Source organism: Mesocricetus auratus, unplaced genomic scaffold (genome assembly GCF_017639785.1).
Source record: "Mesocricetus auratus isolate SY011 unplaced genomic scaffold, BCM_Maur_2.0 Super-Scaffold_15014, whole genome shotgun sequence".
In the NCBI taxonomy this organism is placed as follows: domain Eukaryota; kingdom Metazoa; phylum Chordata; class Mammalia; order Rodentia; family Cricetidae; genus Mesocricetus; species Mesocricetus auratus.
Genome location: NW_024429186.1, coordinates 19,462,583 through 19,484,430, shown reverse-complemented (window position 1 = coordinate 19,484,430; position 21,848 = coordinate 19,462,583). Strand labels below are relative to the sequence as shown.

Here is a 21,848-nt window from a genome sequence, read left to right as displayed (position 1 = left end):
GATAAGAAACCCTCTGGCCTCAAACAGATTACAGTCCAGCTGGAGAGAGACACGAAAGGACAAGAGGCCTTTGTGGTTTTTGAAGAAGAAAGGAAAGATCAGGCAAGACTTGGCAGAGGTTCTTGTCTCCACATCTCCTAAATCCACCCTCCCAAGGACCAGGGTATGAGGTGCAGGAGAGTTCAAGGGTGCACATTTCAATTGCAACAGCACTTCAGGTTCCCAAACAAAATGAATCCTTTTATAGTTGAAATGGCAAAATCATGCCTTTAGTCAAGGTCGCAAAGTAAAGGAGCCCCTACCAAATTCTAGGACCACAACATCACCAATACGAGCGTGCATGTGTATTGTGTCTTGGAAAGCAACGGAAAAACCTGAGCTAGGATGGGGACATTGCCAGCCTTTTTAGACAGCCGCTGTTACTCCTCATAGGAAGGAAGTTGAGGGGAGAAGACATCGGGGTGTTCCAGCAATGGAACGAGGGGCTGGTGAGTGGTTTGGTCCCAGGAGCAGAGAGGAGCGAACAGTAAAAACTAACAGAGCATGTCAATTCATGCAGGGCACAGCTACACCGCGGAGAGCACAATGACAACTACGGCATGGTGTGGCCACAGAGGCTGCCAGGGCCACCTGAATGGCAGTGCTCACTGCAGGGACTTGAAGGGGGAAAGGACAGCTGGACCAAAAGGATGTGGGCAGAGACTTTCAGAGGGGACCAAGCAGTAGGTGGAGGGGAGAGTCACTAGGGTCAGGTGGACGAGAAGGAGATGGAGCAGCAGATAAACCATTAGTCTAGAAAGCCTTTGGGCTTCCCAATCTATTTAGAGGGGGAAAAAAAAATCACACTTGAAATCGGTATAATTTGAAGAGTAACTGAGTAATGAAAATCCAGTTTAGAACCAAAGGCATTGCTCCTTCAATCTCACTTGCTAGCTCCCAACTTAATTTTTAAATTAAGATTTCTCTAATGAGACGCAAAACTGTTCTCAATGAATTCAGATAGCAATAAGGGAAAGAAAAGAGGCTAAATGAGAAAAATATGTTCCAGCTCACATGCTTGTCTGCGGGGGGGGGGGGTCCGCAGCCAGAGCGAGGGTGGACATAGTTTTCTCTTACAAAAAGCCCCCCATCTAACTACAAATGGTATCCGTAGGCCCTGTGAGTCAATGAACTTGAGAGAGAATGGGGACTGCCAAAAATAGCTTCTATATCACAGACTTGAACTTGCTGAACACTCAAAACCTACATATACACATACATAATACACGCAATTGAGCATAGATACACCGGCATACACCTGCAGCTACAATTTCATTTACACACATACACAACTTGCTTTGGTCAACAACTTCATCTGTGTTTGTTTTCTCCGTCTGTGAGAGCAGGTGGACATGACCCACTTCTCCTAAAGCAGGTGAGTGTGCAAACCAGTGCTCCGTGGCTCTACCTGGGTATGCCGATGTTAGAGGTCATTGATGACAAAGGACTTGCCATTGCTGGCTTAAGCTGCCATACTGGAAAGCCTCTCTTATTTTCTAGGCGACAATCAAAACACCAAGCACCCCTTCCCACCACCGCCATTACAAGGGAAGACAGAAGTCATCAGTGACCTATATGTATTAGTTTAACTGATACTGATGCTTTAGAGGCACCTAACTGGTCAGGACCTTTGGTTGAACACAAGAAAAGTTCACTTTACGCTGGCCTAGGCTAACTATAGGCTTAACTCATCTAAGCAGGAAGAGAAGGCAGAGTGTGGCTACTTGTCCATGGTTCATCAAGTTCAGACTATTTCTTTCACACTGGTAGGTTCTAAACTGGAGTGTAGAGGATGCCAGGATAGTTTGCTGGTGATAACAGCTTCCAAGCCCAAGAAAAAAAGCACAGTGCAGAACCCTGGCCTGAACCACGTGGCTGCCTTTAACCTGTCATCAAGGCTAGAGAGTGCCCAAAAGAAACTGATGTCGGGGTAGAAGCACACAGTGGTCCCCCAAGATGAGGAATGGGCCCCCATCCGGTTACTGGTAGGCATTACACCTATGAGTCAGCTGACTCGAGCCATAAGGCAGAACACAGCTCCAGGATCAATTCATTCCCATACTGTTGTGAAATCAGAGGCTAAAGTGCAGGGTTTGAGACCAACACAGAACTGGTCTTTGCACGTGTCTCACATTTCTGGTCTCTATTAATGCCTTGTCACAACCTTGCTCAGTATGATCAAGATGCTGGGTTACGGTCTTCTGTGGCAAATGTCACCACAGCAGAGGCTTGTACTTCTAATTTGTGCCTGTAACTGGTGTCCAATTAGCAGACTAAGATTGCCTGAGCACATCCCACGAAGACTCACAGTTTGAACTAGGCAAGCCGGCACTCAACAGGAATTCCAGGAGAGGCTGACTAGGGATGTCAGAAGTGTCGGTCCTGCCTCGGCTACATAAGGAGTTCCAAGCCCCCTAAAGCAAAGCCAAACAACCTACAGGCTAAGAAGGACTAACTGATGCACACTCCAGGAACTGTTGGGGTGGGGCCAGGGCCACAGGGACCCATTCTTCAAGGAAGAGCTAAGTTCCTTACCCCCCCCCACACACACACAGTGGCTGGCTATTGCGGCCGGCCCGTTGTTCCTCATCCCTGCTTACTGAAACTGACCCTGTGAATGCTGGGATCTGGTTTTCTTCTGACACGATCCAGGAGATTAGGTGGAAGAACAAGACACAGATCACAGGCAAGTCCAGCCCAGCTCACTGGGCCTCTCCTGTAGGATTTCCTTAGGATCCCAGTCTTTCACACACGGCAGGAGCAGCACGAGACGTTCTCAGACGGAAGGAGAGCCTGAGCCTTTCCCAGCCTCAATGCACCAGAAGCAGAAGACGGCCTCAAATATCCGGAAAGGCAGAGCTATAGTTGAACTGAGGGAGAGTTTCTGCTGCTGCTCCAGGGTGAAGGTACGGGCCACTTTACGAAACTGCAGAGCTCTGCACAGATGTTATCATGAACGTAATGAATTCTCACCGATTTCATGAAGTTGGAACTCTTGTTTATTGGACCAGACAGAAAGAGGAGGCCTGCACTAGCCAGGTGAGCTGCTTGAGGGCACGCACGTGGCTGGGGGTCAGCGCGGGTTGGCGCTGGCTAACTCCAGATTTCCACCTCTGCTCTCCAAGTCTCAGTGCATCCTCTGGAGTGAGGTCGAGGGCACGGGCACCTACATTTGGAGCCCCTCCTAAGCACCGGAGAAGCTAACCACATCACCATCAATCTTCTTAGTGATGGCAATCTTGCAAGACTATTGCTTCGTCATTTTGCAAGCTGTCCTTTAATAAAACTGAAGAGAGCTTGGTGGATACAAACACTACCAGGGATTGTCGGAATTTCCTTTAAAGGTTGCAGGGCCCACTGAGAGTAACAATCCCTACAAGGCCATTACACCTAAGCACAGACATGTGCACATGAACGTATGCACACACCCCAATCGTGTGCACGATGGCACAGATGTGAAAACTCTGAGGCCTACCTCTTGGCAAAGGTTTGGGAAGGAAATCACAGTGAGCCAGAAAGAACACAAACTTGGCTTCGGAAGCTTACAGGTGGGTGATTTTAAGCGCAGCTCTAAAAGCATCGTGGGAACAGTCTGCCTAGAACACATCCTGAAGGCTTCATTACTATTAAGCCTTTTGTTATTTTACCATAATACTTCCAGACCTCCGCCCAAGCAGTGCCACAGAGCTTCAAAGGGGATGGCTTTTCCTTTCCTATTGTACTAAGAACCCGGGCTCTTTTATAGACACGTGTATTGCATGGCAATAGGATCCAAAGTTGTTTCATCTACATCTCAAAATCCTGTTCCAGATACAACTTAATAGGGTAGAAAGACATTTCTGAATGCTATGCAACCTATAAAGAAATATTGTGAGTGATGAATTTAGTGTAAAGTTAAACACATCGATAAAAATTCACAACTAAGCCAGGTGGTGGTGGAGAATGCCTTCGATCTCAGCACTCGGGAGGCAGAGGCAGGTGGATCTCTGTAAGTTCGAGGCCAGCCTGGTCTACAAAGCTACACAGAGAAACCCTGTCTTGAAATACAACAACAGCAAAATCATGTTCAGTAATAGGTTTTGCTCACTGTATTACCCTTTCAAGGGCTAATGCTATGGTTTCTTCTACTCTTTAAAAATCATAAAGGGTGTGTTGCCTCAGTAGGTAGTCATTCCTGTGCACAGGTGGGGATCTAAATTCAAATCCCAGGACTTCAACAAAGCCAGCTGCATAGTACAAATATTTGTAACTGCAGGCTCCTACTCTGAGGAGAAGCAGAGGCTGGAGGATCCCTGGAAGCCTGGAGCATCTGTGTGAAAATATCAGAGACACTGACTGAAAAAGGCAGTGAGGACCAGGAATGGAGGCTGTCTTCTGACATCCACACTTGGGCCTTAGGCACACCAGAGAGACAGACAGATAGAATGTGTGTGCACACGTGTGTGCGCGCACACACACACACACACACACACACACACACACACACACACACACACACACGCATAGCAGCAATTTCATGTCCTCGGCCTCTCGGGCAGCAACTTCTAACTCTGCGGTCTGCACACAGGGCTGCTTTTTCAGAGAGCAATATGAGATTTTTCAAGCAGACAATTATAGTAACAGGGGTCTAGAGAATAGCTAAAGGTAGGGTCAAGCAGGAAAATGCAGAATACGTAACTCAAGGTATCTTAGATTCCATGGCAGGTTACGGACACTGGGAAAGTTGGCATAGCTGGAATCACAGGTGTAGGGGTGCAGCTCAGCTCTTGCCTAGAGTGCACAAAGCCTTCTATCCCCATCACCACATCAACTGGACATGCTAACACACCCCTGCAACCCAGCACTCGGGAAGTAAAGGATTAGAAGTTCAAGGCTATCCTCAGCTGCACAGCATGTCTGAGGCAGACCTGGACTACGTAAGGCCTTCATTCCAGAATCAATGAATAAACAAGCAAACAAACAAATAAATAAATGGACCAGCTGGGCTCCATAAGACCCTTCAATCCAGAATAAATAAATAAATAAATAAATAAATAAATGGACCAGCAAAGATCCGAATGAACTCCTCTTTGAAAACGGTACTTGTAATATTTTTTTAATGAGTGTAAAAGCATGTTCCAAAGCACACACAGAAAAACTAGAGAAGCCAAAGAAGGTCTCTTTAACTTCCCTTCTGTAAGCAGAACAGCCAGACGATTATTACTGCGGTTCCACAAAAATCCTTACTCTAAAGAACAAAAAGACATGCAATGCCAAGGAACAAAGGGCTCCTCCTTCAAACCCAAAGTCTATCCTGGGCCAAGGAGGACAGAAGGCTGACGAGCACTCGAGGACAAATGTGGAGGCCCCACCCCTTTCTGTTAGAGCTGAGGTTTTTTAATGGGTGTGCCTGGGGGCAAGAAGCAGATTTATTCAAGAGGTGAATGTCCTCCTTTGCATAGTGGACAAAAGAGTCAGCTTGTGGAAGAGATGAAAGACAGCAGAGAGCCCAGGGCTGGGAAAGAGATTGAGTGGGGTGGGGCAGGAGGGGGCGGTGTCTCAGAAACCCAAACAGAACCTGAGATGTGGGTCCTTGAATGAGAACTGAGTGCCCAGAAGGAGATGTTGGCGCTCAACATGGAAACAGAGGAGAATGCGCCAGAGAAGAGTTTCAGAGGGTTTCTCCTTGAGTATGGGAGGGAGTGAACCCTTCAGAGACAGAGGCGCCAGGCAGGTGATTCTATCATTAAGGACAATGGCCTACGAAGGGATTGATGCCGGTCTTGAGGGGTGAGTTCCCAGGAGGAGGAGAGAGCTGCCAAAAGTGAACCTGACAAGCCCCTCAGGGGTGGTAGTGGCTTGGTGGCTCTTGCAGATGACCTGACTTTGACACCAGCACGAACATGGCGGTTCACAACCATCTCTAACTCTAGTTCCAGGGGATGCCCTCTTCTGGCCTCTGTAAGCACTGCACGGATGTGGTGCACACATACCCATGCAGGCAAAGCAGCCACATATCCGAGATTAATAATATCTCTTTCTACTTTCCTGTCTCACCATGTGACCCTTTCTCTGGGTTCCTATCACTGTGATGCCATGTGACATGATGCCCTTGTCGAAGGAGGAGTCACAAGAGATATATTTCACACGATGAGGTCGTGAGCAACCTCTTTTCTTTATAATTTACCCTACCCAGCTATTTTGCTATAACAACAGAAATTGGACTAATATATGGGTTAAGCTACTTTCTTAGGAAGCCAAGACAAGATTTCCTCCCAGGTTGTTTGAATCTATACCACACTGTTTCCTGACAAGCTGTGAGAGCATTGAGAACTGTCTTGTTTGACAACTGATTGTCCAGGCAGCCTACAAGCACACTCTGCCCATCTTGGATCCACAGAGGACATCTGACTAAAGGGAACACTTCTTCCATGGTTCATTTTAGTCTGTTGTTTATAGGACAGTTGTTAGGATGGGCCAGAGTTGGTACTCAGAGAGGAAACTGTCCCAGAGGGATGGACATTCCTGAATCTAAAGCGAAGAAAAATGGAGCTTGGGTTTCACTTGGCTAAAGTCATGGAGTTCACTGAGAATCTGACTCAGAACCTGCGTTTTTGCCCTTGAGCCTTTTGTGTCATGAAGTAAAATCAAATGGGAATGCCCTCACGGATCTAGTGGTAAAACACATAGCCGAGATACAACAGCAGATGAAGGCTGTGGAGTTGGGGGGGGGGGGCTGAGCGAAGCCAGCACAGAACATGAAAAGCTCCAATCTCTGACGCAGCCGCCCTCGTGCATGGTTTACCAACGGCACTTGTGCACACCCTGAAACAACATGCATCTGGCAGCAAGAGAACCAGACTCCTTCCACCCGTTTGCTGTTGGGCTTGTGGCAGCTTAATCCTGCACTGTGCGCTGGAAACCCCTCTAAGGATTTCTTTCCGTTGCATTAGCTTATCCTGTGGGTTGTCGGCAGCCAAAGAAAGAAAAACCTGCTGTGCGTGATAAGATTTACTTTGATTCATTCACTGCATGCTAGGGACAAACACAGATTTGGTAATAACAATATTGTTTTGGTAATATTTGGTAGTAATAATAATAACAGTGACCCAATGCTAGAGTGAAGGAAGGTGAGGAGGGGAAGCCAGAGGAGACAGGCTATGGGCCGCTCGCTGATTGGGCAAGTCTGAGATGCAGTTCCTGTCGGCACTGACAGCAGCTGGCTTCTTACAACGGACCAGGCCTTCTCTAGCTGGGCTGAGTGACTGAGATGGGCCCTGGACTTCACCTGGGCAGCTCCAGCCGGACACAAACGTGACAAGAGGAGCTCACAGGGAGTGTAGTGTGGGTGGGTGCAGGGCAGGAGGCGCTTTGTTGAAGAGGGGAGATGAAAGCAAGCCAGAGTGACAACTGTAAAGTCAGCAGCTTCTCACTGAACTCTGGCAAGTTCAGGGGCTATGAGGCCTGAGAGAGACGAAGGAACAGAAATGGCAGCAGGGAAGGTCAGGTCCAGCTTGTACCAAGTTGTAGCAGAAGGCAAGAAGCTGAATGGGCATGGGGGGGGCGTTTTATGTCCTCTTAGGGTGAAACCATCAGAGGCCAGATGAAGGGGCAGACCAGGGTGAGAAAATCTTTCATTATGAAACACAGAGCCATGAAAATAATTCAAACCATGGTGACATTTAAATGAAGTAAACTAAGTTCTAAGTTTGCAATGGTTGGGGGTGGGGTGGAAAAAGAGAAATCCTTAAAAAGAATTTACTCCTTTTACTAAGAAAATAAGACACCGCTTAAGGATTTTTTAAAAAATCCGAACACATACAGGCTGTAACACAGACACTCGAAGATACAGGAGCTGTTGGAGACACCTGCCAGCTGGCCACTCCTGCAAGCCTCCGAGTAAGACCCACTTGTGTTTAGATGTGCCCCGGGTCCCTTGTTAGACAACAGGCTTGTCCCCTTGTGAGGTTCTGCTTGGTTTCTATTGTACAAAAGCTGAAGGGCTCTCCAGTCTGCTGAATCTGCTAGAACACTGAAATCGTTTCTCACAGCCTAAATGGCATTCAGAATAAACACTGAATTGATGAAATGACCAATTATGTGAAGTAGCCCTGCCTGGTGTAATCCAAACCAAATCTTCCCCCATTATCCTCAAACCGAGAGGTGATTCAACAGCCCAGCCTGCCTGGGATTTTTGAACCAAAAGATGGTGCCACACTTGAGGTTCAAGGAAGACCTTGAGCACTTCTAGCTAATTCTCCCTATTAGTTTTATGCTAGAAAATACCAATATACTAGTTCAACAGCTCATAAGCCAAACAGCTGTTAAACAACCAAAGGCTTGTAACTATCATTTATGTCGCTTTGGTCTCAACATAATTCGAGTTTTCACTTCCATGTACTTCCTCGTAGTAAGTTCCCGACTTATGTTTTTTCAATTTTGTGATGGTATGAAAACTATATGCCTGGGAAGAAGGAAGCTGTCCTTGAAGAGTAATCCCAAAAGGACCAGAAATTGAAGGTTAGCCTTTACTGCATAGCAAGTTTGAGCCAGCCTGAGCTACATGAGACTAACTCCAAAAAGTAGGAAAAGAAAGAAACTGTCTTTTCGATACTGATCTTTCCTAGATGAGAGGTTTAGGGCAGTAACGACAGTGGGCAACTGCCATCGGCCACATGTTCACAAGGACAAACCACTGACACTCCACTGTGACTTGTGTTGCTAAGCATACAGTGCAGTAGGTGAAGCCCTATACTGTTTCTTATTTACAGTGGTTTATTTGGATTTGATCAAGGAGTACCTGCTATCTCATGCCATTTGTCCAGCAAGCACCATGTCCTCATTATGCTGTGTGTGCTTGTGGTTTCCCTCTCTGGCAATGCCATGTTATGAATCACTCACACTCACACACACACACACACACACATACACACACACACACACACACACTCTTACTCAACTGAATGTAGATCCTATGTACATCTGAAACTTGTACTACTTTAGTTCCCAGTAAGATGCATCCACCCATGAAACAGAACCCCCTGCACTCACTCAGCTTTAGGCATTACTGACTCTTTCCATGGTTTTGTGTCACAAGTACAACCCAAAAACCCTGATCCCCACAGAGTAATCTTACCTAATGTGGAACGGAGCAGACTGAATTCTGTAAGAAAAAGCTCTAAGCAAGCAAAATCCCAACTGTGAAAATAATCCAAAGGTGGACGATACCCATGCCATTACGATATCTCTACATGAAGAGCAGAGATGCAGGGAGACACTGTACTTCACTTGAGAAAAACCCAAAGGGTGACCCAAACACTGTTCCCAACCTTAGCAACCATGTGCCAATTCCTTATCTTTTGTTTTTTAGACATTTAGGGTACCAATGAGACTACGTGAGTAGGATTTACCCAACTTTATCTGTACCAAGAAAAAAACAAACAAACAAACAAACAAAACTAACCCAGAACTCTCCGGATCCTAATTTCACTTGTTATTAAAAAGCATGAAAAGAGAACCGTATCTCTCATCATTGTTACTGGATAGAAACTGTATAGGAAATGCCTCTTCTTAACCGCAGGAGTATCTGACCCTTCATGTACACAGATCACTTCAGTGTACCCTTTCACAAGACAGGCTGAACAGCCAGTCAAAAGGCATCAAATCCCCATCATACAACACAGTTCTGAAGCTCTTGGTACACTCCTGTCCACTTGCCTTCAGTGTCTGTGCTTCCTCTCATCCCCAACTCCAGGGTAGTCAACAAGGATGACATCCCAGGGCCAACTTACCCATAGAGCAAACATCCACAAGCCATAACCCAAAAGTTACTTCTAAAAGAATCGGGCATATATTATCAGTTTTCAACCACCCATTCTTCAACTTCAGCGTCGCAAAGCAATTTAACAGCAAAACTGGAGGTGAAAGACAGTTTGAATTCCTCGACAGGAACTAGCGCCACATTTGAGGATGGGTTGGAACACAGTCCCCCAGCAGATGACCCTAGATGACCGACTGTCCCCAGAGGGGACAAACAAACCACAGCCAACCTTCCAGGTACACAGGAACTGTTAGACAGCAGGGAACAAATGTATCTCCATAATGGCAAAAAGTGTCCAAACACCCAAAGCAGCCTTGATCATCCCAGGTATCAGAAAAATGCAACGAGTTTGCTTTTATTGGCCCAGTGTGCACTACTGTCATACTCCAACGCCATCAAAGAAACCGTCCTGGGACAGAGGCCTGGTTTCAAACATAATTCACAGTAGCCAAGACAATTGAGCGGGAAGGAGCCAAGTAGACATTCAGAACCAGGACACAGCAGTCACATGCCTCTCCAGAGAGCCGCCCCTGCTAACCAGAAGGGAGCAGCCCTGGCTGGCACCGCGCACAGAGGAGGAGGGAAGGAGATGAAGGAACAGGAGGCGGTGCTCCTAGACACCTACCTTGCAGAAGGGCTCCGTTTCTCTTGAAGAAGGTACTGCCTGGCCAGATGGGTGGACCTGATGTGCTGGAAGAGAACACAGATGTGTGTGAGGTTTGAGACCGGGGATCCACCTCATTCCCTGGCGACCCTTTCCCTGGCAACCCCTTCTCCAAATTTCACACATGGTGGCCTTGAAACATTTCCCCAGGCACGCTTGAAAAATAATTAGGTTAAAAACAGGCTTTCTTTCCCCACAGTAAAACCATCTGTGTGAATATTCTGGTTATCATCCTGGCCAAGGTCACACTTGGCCATTGAGATCACCTGCAGGCCACTGGCAAATGCATGTGGTTGGTGATTTGATTTGGTGATATCAGGAAGCAAGGAATGCTTGCTAACCTCTTCATGAACTCATGGGTGCAGGCGGCAAACGAGTCTTGTCCATGTCTTGTGACTGACCAGGGCTGCTGGCGCTTCCGGGTTATACATCAGAACTTGTATGCACTGTACCCAAGCTGGCCTTTCTTGCTGGCTCTCCTACCAAATCCTCTCCACACAGATGTGACCTTGACCCCCTGCCCTCCCTTCTGTTGTTTTCAATTTCCTGACTTAAAATGCTGCGCTCCATACCCCATAAAACACTCTGCAGACATGTGGCCACCCACACTCTAGTAACAGCAGAGGCAAGAACAGGAGCGAGATCAATATATCACTATGGCACTCACTGCATTTCTAGATGAGTGTTTTCACTGTCCTAAGACAGTCAGTGAGAAACTTTATAGCCACCCAATCTTAGTAAAAAACCCTCCGAGTGGAAAGGGGGTTGTCCTCAATCAAGGACTAGCTGCTTAAGATTAATGTTAGAAAGCCATCGGCTCACAATGTTAGCACATCCAGCCCAAGAGGCGATTTAAATTACTCTCACCCAAAGAGTATACGGCAAATGATGTTGGTTAATGCAGCATCAATCACATTCAACATTTAACAAATTAAAATTGTCCAGAGAAATACAAAGTCCATCACACACACACAACATACAACAACACACACATGCATACATACACGTGTGCTCACGCGTGCGTGCGCACGCACACACACACACACACACACATACACCACCCCGAGTGAATACAAGAACGCTTGGGTAGTCAGCTGGAGTCTGGCTGTGAAGGATAGCGATACTGTTAACAAGGAAGGGAGACGGCAGTGGCATTCTGCCTGCACAATTTCATTACTAGAGGTACAAATACTGTCATAGCTATAGGGACACAGTACATGATTGAGGATGAGTTAGGAAAGAGAAAAGAGCTACCACATAAAAATGCTATTAAGTGGCATGATAGTGTCAAGTGTGCTTGCAAACACGGGCATCTCTCGTTTTACTGCACTTCACTTCCATACGCCTCACTGTGTTCCAGATTGGTCCCCACCCCCCTTAAATGAATTAGAGGTCTGCACACCGAATGGAGTAACTGTATCAGCACCACTGTCTTCAGTTCCGATGATCCTTAGCCTCTTTAGCAACAAAGGAGCTTTAAATTGGGGTTTGTGCATCTGTATGTAGTAACAGTGCAAGCATAATAGACTACTGTACATACCATGTGAAATATATATAACTATGTATTGGGGAAGCCAGAAAACGGCGTCACTTACTCTAGTGTAGCGCCGGCTCCACTGTGGGGTTCTGAGTAGAACCCGCAGATCTGAGGAGTACATGCAGTGTTTTATTTTGCCCTGGATCCCCCACACTAAGAGTGATCAGAAATAATGTGTTCCCTAAGGCCCAGATTCTCAGCCCAGGCAGGTGGGGCTAGGTGACAAGGAGGTTCATGGGACAGTAGCAGACCTAGCTGGGGGCTCCGGGCTACGGGACAATGATGGCAAGCTCACTTCTCTCCCTGTGTGGTTCCCTTCTTATGGTATTTGGGGGCCCTTTAAGGCTCAGTCAGGAAGAACAAGGCGCGTTAAAATGTTTAAGCTGGCCTTTAACAATGCCGGCGAGTTCCCAGAACCTACCATCTTATCTTTATAATAAAGCAAGAAACAGCAAGCTAGGGCTACTGCCAATACTGAACTGGCTGCTTCATAAAGATATTTAAGAACTGAGGACTTCATTATACAGAGGAGTTCACTGCTTCTGGAGAATTCAATAATTGAGTATTATTGCAGAAGCCTGAATATCCAGCTTACTGCCACCCAAAGCTTCTTTTTATCCTGACCTTGATTTGGCTGAAAACCGAGCAGACAGCCAGGCTGGAGCAAATATGGGCAGCTGAGGTCAGATAAACTGGGTGGTTTTAGATAAGGAAAATTCCCTGTATGATAGGAATCTACCGGAGGATTTCTACAGCACCCTTTTAACACCTTAAGTCACTGATCAGTATTCTGCGGTCACTGGGATCCGCTGTCCCTCTGGTCTGTCCTCAGGTGGTGGAGGGAGGTTTGGCCCAGCACACTCTGCAGTGGCCCCTTGCTGTCAGTACCTGGTGCATTCACAGAGTAGGGGTGCATGTGTGCGTGTGTGTGTGTGTGTGTGTGTGTGTGTGTGTGCGCATGCGTGTGTGTGTGTGTGTGTGTGTGTGTGTGTGTGTGTGTGTGTGTGTGTGTGTGTGTGTGCTACAATGGTTAAGTGAGTTGGGCATTCCCCAGTGCCATATTCCACATGTTCCTTTTAGGTCTCCCTCAAAATGGTGTCATCTGGCTGTTACGGATTTGAGGATTTGTCAGGTGCCTACTGAGAACTGGGTTTGGTGCTACAAAAGACGGGGGGGGGATGGGACCTAATAAAACGCTATCTGTGACCTCATACTTCCCTCTGATGCCATCAAGAGAGACAAGAGACGCCTGTAGGAAAGCTGATGGCCCAGCTCCAGCTGCAGGCTGGCAGAGCACAAACTTGATCTGTATTCCTGCAGCTGGAGGCATCCCTGGCTGATTGGCCTTTAGAGCTCATAGTTAGTTAAAAATACATTCAAATGAAATTACTTAAAAGTACATATTAACTACAAGCATTCAGAGAAATAGTGGCGTCATGTTTGTGAGGGGCTGTGCCACCCCCCCCCCCGCCCCCTTTTGCAAATCAAGAGAGGAGAGGAGGAGTGACGGTAAAAACAGGCTCTGAACCTTGTCCTGTAAATACAAGTGGCTGGCCAATGTCACTTCCACCCAAAACGGCCAGGAAGGACCGCACTGGGTAAATTCTTACCGTCTCACTGAAGCTCCCATGGCTGGTGACAGGAATACCAAGCAGTCAACCACTGAGCCTACTGTTCCCCGAGTCTGTGTGGCGTGAGCAGCCACAGTCCCGGGTGTCAAGTGTCAGGTAGCCCAGGCACACACACCTGGGCTTCCGGGGCTCTGCCTCGTCCCCTTGCTCATTTCCCACACAGAACCCTTAGCCATCCCTCCCGGGGTAGGTCTTTTGTTAGGAATCTCTCCTAGGCAGAGTCCCAGGATAGAAAAAGCAATCTGACTAACCATATGTGGAAGACAGTGGGCTCCTATTAGTAGAAACAATACAACGCCTGCGCTGCAAATGTCTCATTTCAATACTGTGCTAAGGGTGACCTTACCAACTCGGTGACAAAGGAAGCAGGCCAACAGGTTAAGAGGGACTTGCCTGCCAGAAAGTCTGTCTTGTCTCTGAACTAGCATTTCTGAACAGTGTTCTGCTGACTATTGAGTCCAGTGCTGAAGCAGCAAAACCCGAGAGAGGCACGGTATCTCCGCAACAGCACGCCGCGTATCCCCCAGAGACCCACGGTATTCAATCACTCCTGGGCCTCATGCTCTTTTCTGCGCTCCCAAGGGGATGCTGGAAGTCAACAGGTGGTAGGGCCCTGAGGTACTTCTTGGAGTCATGATACAGTCTGTCAGGTATCTGCCCTATGCCCACGAGCTTCAATAATCACTGTGAAAATGGGGTGCATTGTAAAGCCAACGCTGGGGCAGTTCTGATAGGACCCATTCCCGTGTTCACCGGTCTGGACTTTTTAATGTGCCCAATGACAAGCAGACTGAGAAAAGCACGTTTGCCAAGCATGAACGGACAGACTGCAAAGAACGGGATGCTTCAACATGGAGGGGACGTGAAGGAATGCTACGTGACTGGAGGCGACAGAGAGGACCGACACTGTCCAGAGTGTGCTTCCATGAGGGGCCCAGAGGAGGGGGTTGTCGGGCTGGGAAGAGGGTGTGGACAGCGGTTATTTAATGGGCAGAGTTTTGGTTTTGCAAGGTGAAAAGTCCTGGGGAACTCCAGCGCTCTTAACACTACAGTGCAGCACACTCCAAAATGGGCAAGATGGTATATTTTATGTTAGCATGCGCTTTCCCACAGGCTATAAAAACCGATGTGTAAAAATCATGAGTTAGGAAGAAAGTACCAGGTGGTGTGGAGGGAGACAGAGGAGCCCCGGAATGGGTGAAATGGCCTGCAGCCTGGTGTGTTGGGCAGGAAGACTGGGGTAATTCACACTCTCTCTGCCTGATCTTCCCTTGCTGCTGTTAACCAAAATGGCCCCCAGCACCCTGAAAGGCCGGCTCCCTTGCCTCAGCCCTCATGGAGCCTGAGCTCACCTATTCTTCAAGCATCGTGGCAGTGATTCCTGTTACACTCTAGCGCTGGAAAGGGTGTGTGAAGAAATCTTCAGGATTTATACATCCACCATTGAATGTTTCACCAGGAATAAAACACTCAGAATACACACTCACGAACACGCACACAGAAACTCAACAGTTGCAGAGCAGAGGCCGCCGATGCAGGCAGTATGCTAGGCCAAACCTACCTGGGGAGGGAGGGAGGGAGGGAGATCAAAAACTGAGGATCCACCAGGAAAACAATTGATAAGTGGAGAACGGACCTCAGACCCTAACATAACCCCTGAGGGAAAGATGGCAAGTTTCTAAAATGTGTGATACAGACACAAAGGTTGGGGGTAACAGGTTACCCCGACTGTAAGAGAAGCATCACTTGGAATGTAAGCAGATATCTGCAAGCCTCAGGACACTCTGCACACTTTTATAACCCTCTCATTATAATAACCTTCTCATTATAATACAGCAGGAGCCTGGGGAGTCATGGCAGAAGAATTGGTGGAAAGCTAGTGAGAGCCACAGGTAGTGGACACCTGCAGCAAAACTATTTGCTGGACACAACGGTACTGTTATACACATGAACTCACAGCAGTTGTGTCTGTGTGCCCAATGCAAGCCAGTCAAAGTCCCAGACTGGGCTAGGGAGGGGCTCATGGGGTCCCACTCCTAACCGAAGAGCTTCTGGCAATTGATGGCTGCTGGGGTAGAGAGAATCAATTTTCTTCAGAGATGCAGCCTCACAGAGGCTCTAGTCGACAGTCCAATACCCCTGCACATGCAGGCAGCACTAAGTGAGCAGACTCCTTGGGGAGGGGGGGATTGGGAGGGAAAAGTGGAAGGAGGGGGGGGATAGAAGAGGAGCTGGGGGAGGAGGGAAGAGGCGGAAGCTTAATCAAAGCACTTTATAGGCATGTATGAAATTATCAAACAGTAAAAAAGATTTTAAGAAGTAAAATTGCTGAAACGTAACCTTTAAAAAAAAGTAAATAAAATGGGAGCATCTGGGAATTGAAAGGAAATTGCAGGTCCTATCTGAGGCAGCATGAACAGAGCAGAGGGTACAGAATGCAGCTGCAGGCCTGTGGACCTGCCCAAGCCTCAACCATCTGCCTGTACAGTGTGGCACAAGTGACCATCTACAGCACCTAAGAACGAAACGGGATGAGGTTATCACACAGGTGCTCTGTGAACCGCAAAAGTCCCGTTGCCGCCCTGATTCCAAGAAACCTGCAGTTTCCTGACACACTCAAGGCCACAAGAGGCAGCTGTGGCTCGGTGCCCGCACTTCCTCAAGCACCCCGGGCTCTCTGAGTTTGGCTCTTTTCTGCATTCCTGTGACAGATGAGGGCGCTTCTCCCCTTCTCTTCCTAAAGGGCGTTGCGAGAGTTTCCAAACACGACTGTTCACTAGGCTCAACACAACCGAGGGTTTTAAAACATGGATGGCTCAAGTCAAGGCTTCAGAGACACCTCCTCCTCCTCCAAAGAAACTTAAAACCGGACAGGTGGAGACCTCCAGGGCTGGCGGTTGTTCAGAGGTTGACAACTGTCAGGAGGCGATCACTGAAGTGATCAGACAACCACCATCTGGGACCCCAGAAAGCATAAGCCACAGGGTGGCAAGATTCCCCTAGGGTAAAGCATTGATCATAGAAAGAAGTGGAATGGTTTTGTAACCTAAGCAAGTGCCATTGCTGGAGACTCCCACAGACCAGCCTACAGATAGCCCTGTGTGCCCATGACTACCCATGCCCTCATATGCTGGGGCCCGAGATGCCTGTAAGCGACTGACAACAGCTGACAGTGGCTCTGAGGCAAATGGACTTTCTTTTTGTTTATATCAGTAGTGGCTGGCCTGCTCGCGATTGACAATTAAAAGTGTTTGGGGGGAAGGGGGAAGGGGAGGGAGGGAGGGAGGGAGGGAGGGAGGGAGGGAGGGAGGGAGGGAGGGAGGGAGGGAGGGAGGGCACACTGTATTAAAGTCCTACCAGACAGACAGATGGACTAGAACTTTGGTGATGGCGGGAAGCTGGGTCTATAGCCAAACTACCTTGGTTCTTTAGCCCCTTGGTAGCCATTCATTGCCAGCCCCCTTGTATATGATAAATCCTTACAGAAAGCACTAACAGAACACTTGCTTCCAGCAACCCAAAAGCTCAGGGTCTTGGTGAGTAGCACCAAGGATTTGCCTACCTGACTGCCACCAATGTTTTGAAAAGCTTCTTGCCTTATGATTTCCTTTAGTTCTGTAACTATAAAAACTATAAAAACCAGACTCTTACCACACTGAAACAGGCTATTTGGGGGCACACTGAGAATCTGTGTTCCAAGGAACCAGGTAAGAAATCTGCTGAAACCTTGCTCTTGGGCTTCTCAGGCTACATAATTATTAAACTTCTATTGTTTAGGAATTGCCTAGCTTAGGAGATTCTGTGAGAGCAGTACACAAAGAGGAAGAAAGCGGAAACTGCCCACCGCCACCCCCCCTCCCCATTCCTCACCTCCTACCCTCTCAAGTAACAGCACTCTGCCTCTGGTTATGTAAGTTCTCCGCTGTTTGGGACATCGTCTCTTTAAAATCCTTTCCATCATGAGCCTCAGAATAGCATCAGCCCCTTTCTTTCTAGTCCTTTCTGCTAGAAACCCTCGGTGCTCCTTGGCTTCTGGAAGTGTCACCCCGACTTCTGCCTTCATGTTCACATGGCATGCCCCCCCCCACTCCCATGTCTGTTCCAAAACCCTCTTGAGTGCAAGGAAATCAATCACACAGAATTAGTGGTCTACCCTACTCTTACCTGTCTTCATTGCAGCCAATTTTACCCTCAAGGACTTTATTTTCAAACTAGGACACATTTGGAGGTACTAGAAGTTTAGGACATTAGTATATGAAGTTGGAGGCTTTCATAGTATATTACTTGTCATTGTTTTTCAAGGGGTACCTTCAACACCCAAACACAGCAAGCATGCTTGTGCTTTTCTTTTCCTGACTCTTAGTAACTACGACACTGAGAACTTGGCTTGTGACTATCAGATGCTGGCTGAAGGGATGAAAGTTTAAACGTGAACTCTGCATTCCTCATGTAACAAAAGAGAAGAAGGTAAAGTCGCACCTGGTGACTACTTACAGAATGTTTGGGGAGTCTCTACGCTGTCTTTGTCCATTTTGTCTTCCTCTGCCCATTCCGTCACCTTTCCCTGAAGTCTTCTGTGCTTCTCCTGCCTTTGTAGCCTCCCTACCCAGGGTCTCCTTCAAACCATTTGCCCTGAATAACTCCTCCTTATCTTTGCCAAGCCAAAGTATGCACACTCACAGCAACCTGAGGGTTGGCAGAGGTAACACTGGGGTCATGGGTGTCACTGGAGCTCCTGCTCCATGTCAACAGGCATCTAAATTTTGTGTATCCTTTATATAATGAATTGCTATGTAACTTTTCATTTGAAGACTTCAGTATATACAGACACATGAACACTCATGGGGCAGGGCAGGCGACATCATCTGTGTCGCAGCACCATCAACTCAGAAGCCCTGCCTCCTTCCCCAACATTTTCCTGCTGTTTCCTCCAGATGCTACCTGGACAGGTCTTTAAGGCACACAGACCATACTCTCCTAGGACTCATCCGAGTCCGTTCTCTTTTTTGCATGCCCTTGTCCGTCCTGTGTTCTCAGTAGGGATCAACTTTTAGGGATCAACTTCAATCTCAGACCCCAGTAAGGTGTTTTCCAACAACTTCTACCCGGTGAGCTCTCTGAATTTTTCTGACACTTACAGTGTATCCAGCCCCTCGGGGAATAAACCATAGTCCAAAGTGTCTCTCTACTCTGACGCTTTGATTTATAGCTTTCATTCAGTTTTCAGGCGTATATGCATTTGTCCAACAGTGACTCCCTACCTAGAGGTAGGCTAAGGTCACTGCACACAGAAGACAGTTGTCATAATTCTACTAAGAGAAAGGGCAGGGATCTGCTTGCATCTCCCTAACACAATGATTCAAACTTTAGGAATTAAGAAGAAATCTCTTAAAAGAACTATAATTAAAGCTCTTACAAAGGAGCATGCCTATTCTGTCTTCTATCCGTACCACCACATAAACATTCTTTGAAAAACAGAAAGAAAATTATAAACTTCATCACTGATGGTAAGTAATAAGCGAGGTGATTTTGAATTCCTCTTTTTCTGTGATTTCTTGATTACCTAGGAATATATAAATAACTAGATAAGTGCATGTATATTTTGGATAATATGGGAGTCCTGAAAATATCCTGCCTGAACCCAAGGCTGGGTTTCAGAAGCTCCAGCTCAGTATACATCTTACTGAGCAGTTGCAAAGGTGTTTATCATTATCTTAGTGCTACACGTTTCTAATTTTACATATGAAAACCATGGCATCATTCAGCAGAAAGCACATTATTTGCATGATGTATTTGCATTTGTAAAACACCCACATTTACTTTTACTGCTTAATGGGCCCCGTTTAAATGGGCCACTCTACATAAATGGAGTACACTGGTTCCCAACTCAATGGTGCTGATAAGAAAACTACTCCTTTTAGATGTAAATGAACCTACTAATCACAACTGAAATGGTGACAGAGGAAAGCTGAGCAGCTGTTCCTAGAACTCCAAGTCTAGGGCCAGTTTGGTCCCAGCTTAAGCTCTGGAGCAGCCTGGGATTTCCCCAGAAGACATTTGTCCACAGACCTCGGGATCAACTCCATGTTTTCCAAAAGAGACAAGAGATTCTGAGATGTGAGTCCACTGTGCACATGTGGCCAGGTCTACCCTTGTCAACCCATGAAGGGGAAGTGTAGAGTAAAGGCAAGGTCCACAACGGTAGTTAAAGGCGACTTATAATCAGTGCCACCAGATAGAGCCCATGGGCCTCACTCTTTAAACAGTATAACACATAGGGGCTCCTCAAAAAATTAAAGGCTAGGGAGATGGCTCAATGGGTAAAGTGCCTACCCATCAAGCTTGAGAACCCGAGTTTGGATCTCCACCACTCCAGGAAAAAGTCGGAAGACCACTGGGGCTTGCTGGCCATAAGCCTAGGAGAGAAACTGGACAGTGAGCCCAGGATACAGTGAGAGACATTATGTCAAGAGAATAAGATAGAAAGAGACAGAGGAAAACACCCAACACCCTCCTCTGGATCTCCATGCATATACATGGGTACTCACACCTGTACTCATCACATGTGCACACACGCACACGCACGCACACACACACAGAAAAAAACCCTTATGATTCAGTTTTTCTACTTCTGAATATACAACCCTCCACCATAACCACTGCCAATAAAAACAAGGACCTCAGGTATTTGTACATCATGTTCACGGTGGCCTTATTCACGATTGTTGTGTGGGACAGGGGGACAAGCTCATTGATGGGTGAATGGAAAAGTGAAATACAGTACACACATAAATGAATATTCTTCAGCCTGAAAAGGGAAGGTGATTCTTTCTGTAACATAGATAAACCCTGAGGACATTCCGTTAAACGCAATGAACCAGATACAAGAAAAGAGACCAATTCTGTCTGAGTCTGTGTATCTGAGGTGCCTGCAGTCATCAATAGACAGAAAACGGAATGGCAGTGGTTGATAAGAGCGCCCTAGGGAGTGGCTGTGCGTGGCTCCTGCTTCAGTTCTACAGGAGGGAAGTACTTCTCGAGGCAGAAGATGGTTGACGGCAGCACACACGGCAAGCAGCTGCACACATACAAACTGTCATGACGGCGAACCATCTCACGTGCTCTTGATAGACTGTAGATAGAAAGTGCTAGGTAGAGATGGGTGACAGATGACACAAGGTAACGTAGACGACACAGATGAACAGACTGAGACACAGATGGATAAATGGAAGACGAATGGATACAGCTTCGATCTTGAATGGTCCCCCGAAAGACTCAGATCTTGAATGGCCCCCTCAAAGACTCAGGCTTGATCCCCAGAGTCTATTTGGAAGGTTAGTGGAGCTTTCAAAGGTGGGAACTGTGTGAGGGCGTGCCTCCGATGGAATTATGGAACCTGGTCTCCTCCATTTCCTCCTTTCTGATTCCTGGCCCAAAGGAGACAGCTTTAGCTCTGACACTTTTCCTCAGGTCTGAAAGCAAGAGGCCCATCAGTCTCGAACTGGAACCTATAAAAGCAGGGACCAAAGTAAACCTTTTCTCTTGCTAAGCTGATTATTTCACGTTGTTTGTTATAATGGTGAAGGCCCAACTATAGGAAATAAGTAGTTAAGTCCCAGTACCCTGGAGGCAGAGGCAGGCAGATATCTGTGAGTTCAAGACTAGCCTGGTCTACAAGAGCTAGTTCCAGGACAGCCTCCAAAGCCACAGATAAACCCTGTCTCGAAAAACTTAAAAAACAAAACAAAAAAGTAGGTAAGCAACTGTTCCCTAAGGCCGGTTGGTAGCTTTGTTCCTCTACTCCTAAGCTCCTGAAATGAGACATATCATCTTTTCACTCACTCACTCATTCACTAAACATTCCCGTACACTGAAAGCAGACAAAGCAATATTGCTTGGAGAGACTGTCACTTCTGGATCCCTCAGTGACAAGGCTGTGCCTTTTGTTTGGCAGAAGCCACTAAGGACCCTCCCGCCTGAAGCTTCCCTCTGCCTCTTCACTAAGCCCCAACAGTACTGCTGTTGACACAAGATTTTAAATATCGACGCCCAGTCAGTTCTATCGCTGCAAGGCCCCAATTCAACCAGAGAAACTACAGAAGCTGCAAGGTTGTCAACTCCCTCACTGGGTATTCAGCACAGTATATGCTTGGTAAATTCTGGTCTATCACGCACAAC

At 47.2% G+C, this 21,848-nt stretch overlaps 1 protein-coding gene across 6 annotated transcripts in view; it reads right to left on the bottom strand.

The window, feature by feature from the left end:
• Foxn3 (forkhead box N3) overlaps nt 1–21,848 on the bottom strand; it is a 369,915-nt gene that overhangs the window by 90,274 nt on the left and 257,793 nt on the right. For all 6 annotated transcript variants that reach the window (XM_040742642.1, XM_013112178.3, XM_021226213.2 and 3 more), the window contains one exon: nt 10,464–10,528. In XM_040742642.1, the coding sequence (XP_040598576.1) occupies nt 10,464–10,528 (65 nt within the window). The remainder of the gene's footprint in view (nt 1–10,463; nt 10,529–21,848) is intronic.